The sequence below is a fragment of the Nicotiana tomentosiformis genome, chromosome 5 (assembly GCF_000390325.3).
Source record: "Nicotiana tomentosiformis chromosome 5, ASM39032v3, whole genome shotgun sequence".
NCBI classification, from domain to species: Eukaryota; Viridiplantae; Streptophyta; class Magnoliopsida; order Solanales; family Solanaceae; genus Nicotiana; species Nicotiana tomentosiformis.
Window position 1 is genome coordinate 113305475 of NC_090816.1, and position 3682 is coordinate 113309156.

At 42.8% G+C, this 3682-nt stretch overlaps 1 protein-coding gene across 1 annotated transcript; it reads right to left on the reverse strand.

Moving 5' to 3' along the window:
• Positions 1 to 1985: 1985 nt before the first annotated feature.
• Positions 1986 to 2351, reverse strand: LOC138893015 (uncharacterized). The gene has a single exon (XM_070176779.1). It carries the CDS (start codon positions 2349 to 2351, stop codon positions 1986 to 1988), a length of 366 nt encoding a protein of 121 aa, XP_070032880.1.
• Positions 2352 to 3682: the final 1331 nt, after the last annotated feature.

The following is a 3682-nucleotide window of genomic DNA, read 5'->3' on the forward strand; positions in this document are numbered from 1 at the left end:
GGGGGCATGAGTCGATGAGGGTTCCGAACCCTGACTGTTCCCTTCTGCCCCTCAAAAGTACTCTCAGAAGAGGTAGGCTCATTTCTCAGTCGGTATCTATCCTAGGGCAGATGTGGCTATGATTGCACAGTAGGCTGTCATTGCACTGAGTCACCCTCCGATGCTTCCATAGACGGGGCATATGAACTTGATTCGGAGGGCTCCAGCTATCTACCTCGGCCTATTGTTGCCTTCTTACTCATCACCTTTTGGAGGGCGAGGGGTAAGGTACTTTTGCCTCTACCTCTGGTAGATTCACCCTTCCCCTTGGATGTATCACCTCGTCCCCGTGATCTAACCATTGTCTGTAATACATACCAATATGAATCAGTTAAAGTTCAAATCCAAAGTATCAAATAGTTGTAGACAAACAGTATGCAGGTTGGGGGAAGTGCGGTCCGCACATTTTTGGGTGTGGCCGCAGATGGGCTTGTGCGGACCGCACAATTTCGGAAGTGTGGCCGAACTGATGGTTCTACGGTCCACACAATTTTAAGTACGACCACACAATTGAAGTGCAGTCTGCAGAATTTTGGGTGCGGCCGCACATTGAAACTTCAAAAATGACAACTCTCTAATGACAAAGAATTGCTTGATCTGCAGCCGCACACACCTTTTTGCAGTCGCAGTTGAATTTCTACAGACCGCACAATTTCAAGTGCGGTCCACACAATCATTCTACACCAGATGCCCTAGCCTACTGATCTACGGACCGCACAATTCCTTGTTCGGCCGCACAATTCAAATCATCAAGCAGATTCTTAGGGTTTCTAATTCACGCACAATTTAGACATGGTAGTAGCAATTTAGATATGATACACAGTTTACCCATCCCCTAAATAGAAAATAGGAAGTTACCCATACAAATTTAAGCTCACACGATGATGAATTTGACATTAGGCCTAAAACTAACTAAACTAATTATGAACAAAATTAAGAAAATTGAAAAATTTAATGATGAATTGAACACACCAGTAATGTAGTGATGCAAGGAAGAATCAAAGATGATGAAATAAGAGTGGGATGCTTGAATCAATTGAGTGCACTGTGCTTGCCCTAGTGTCAAATGTTCAGAGTTCGTAAACTTTGTACAGTGGTGATGAGGAACTATTTAAAGTTGGCCAGTTAGGACAAGGACTCAAGAGCTAAGTGAAGCCGCACAATTTTGTGTGCGGTACGCACTCCTTTACCTGTGACAAATTACCCTTTCGATGATTTGCAGTCAGCACATTTTTTAGTGCGGACCACACATTTCCTTGTGCGGCCACACTTTGGCAATTTCTCTAACATGCACTACTTTAGAGAGTTTGCAATTTATGATCTCCAGTTGTGCGGCCGGTACAAGAACTCTGAGGCCGCAAATCCCTTTCTACCGTGGCCTTCAAAATTGTGCGGTCAGCACAATAAATGTGGAGTCCCACTTTTTTTACACTTAGCCACTTTTCCTTAGTACAGTTCCTGCAAAGCACACTCATTCATGTAGCACACTTCAAACCCACCTACCACAAAACAATACCTATCTAAAGAAGAATAAAAAGGAAAAGAAAAATAAACATGGGTTGCCTCCCAAGAAGTGCCAGATTTAACGTCGCGGCACGACGCAGATTACCCAAATCACTTGAAATGAATCACTGCCACTACATGGACATCACTTACTTTTCCCATATAGTGCTTCACCCGGTGACCATTCACTCTAAACACTTCATCATTTTTATGTTCAATTCCAATGCACCAAAGGGTGTCACACTCACAACTTCAAACGGGCCACTCCATTTAGACTTCAACTTTCCCGAAAACATCTGTAACCGAGAATTGAACAATAACACAAGATCACCTTCTTTAAACTCCTTGTTCCGAATGTACTTGTCATGGAGGTGCTTCATCTTCTCCTTGTATAAGGATGAAATTTTATATGTATGGTACCGAAATTCATCTAGCTCATTCAATTATGCCACCCTTAAGTTGGAGGCGACATCCAATTCAAGATTTAGCTTCTTCAAAGCCCACATGGTCTTTTGCTCAAGTTCCACCAAAAGGTGACAAGGTTTCCCAAACACTAACCAGTATGGAGACATCCCAATCGGTAATTTGTAAGCCATCATATAAGCCCATAAAGCATCATCAAATTTCTTTGACCAATCCGTCCGGTTGGCATTCACTATATTTGACAAAGTACTCTTGATCTCCCGGCTGGAGACTTCCACTTGTCCACTTGCTTGAGGGTGATAGGTGGTCGTGACTTTGTAAGTGACACCATACTTTCTAATCAATGTATCAAAAGCTTTGTTGCAAAAATGCGACCCCCCCCCCATCGCTTATAATGGCCTGTAGAGTACAAAACCTTGTGAAGATGTTCTTTTTCAAAAATGCCACCACACTTCTAGCTTCTTTGTTGGGTAGAGCAATGGCCTCAATCCATTTTGACAAACAATCCACAGCAAATGTAGGTTTTCCCATAAGATCTTACAAACGGACCCATAAAATCAATAAACCACACATCAAAAATATCAATTTCCAAGATGGTGGTGAGGGGCATCTCATATTTCTTTGAAATCCCACCGGCCCTTTGACATTCATCACAACGCTTGACTAGATCACTTACGTCCTTGTAGAGAGTAGGCCAATAGAATCTATAACTCGACACTTTGGCCGTCGTTCTTGCTCCCCAATTGTGACCACCGTAGGATGAAGAATCAAAAGCCCGAAGAATTTCAATTTGTTCGTCCTCCGGCACACATCTTCTAATCATGCCATCGGTACAAATCCGGAAGAGGAACGGTTCATCCTAAGAATTGTCTAGGCAATCCCGTTTGAGCTTCTTGCTTTGGTTTGAAGAGAACTTACCCGGTACAATACCACTCATAAGATAATTAGCTAAATCAGTGAACCATGGTATCTCGGTCATTGAAATGGATAGAAGTTGCTCATTGCAGAAGGAGTCATTAATTTCAAGGCTGTCATGTGGCCTACCCTCCTCCTCCAAGCGAGACAAGTGCTCGGCCACTTGGTTTTTACTGCCTTAGCGGCCTTGGATATCTAGATCAAACTCTTTCAATAAAAGCACCCATCTCATTAACCGAGCCTTTGATTCTTTCTAGCTCATAAGGTACTGAAGTTCTGCATGATCCGTGTGGACAATCACCTTTGTACCCATCAAGTACGAGCAGAACTTCTCCATAGCAAATATAATAGCAAGGATCTCTTTTTCGGTCACAGTGTAATTGACTTGGGCACCATTCATGGTCTTACTAGCATAGTAGACCGGATGAAAGATCGTATTGACACGTTGCCCCAAAATTTCTACAACCGCCACATCACTAGCGCCACACATGAACTCAAAAGGCAAGCTCCAATTCGGGCGGTGATAATAGGAGTAGTTGTCAATTTGAACTTGAGCAATTCAAATGCCTTCATGCAATCCTCATTGAAATGGAATTTGGCATCTTTCTCCAAAAGCTTACACAAGGGATTCACCACTTTGAAAAAATCCTTGATGAAATGCCGGTAGAATACCGCATGACCCAAGAAACTCCTCACTCCCTTCATGGATGTTGGAGGTGGAAGTTTAGAAATCACATTTATTTTCGCCTTGTCGGCCTCAATTCCATTCTTTGAAATTTTGTGGCCAAGGAAAATGCATTCC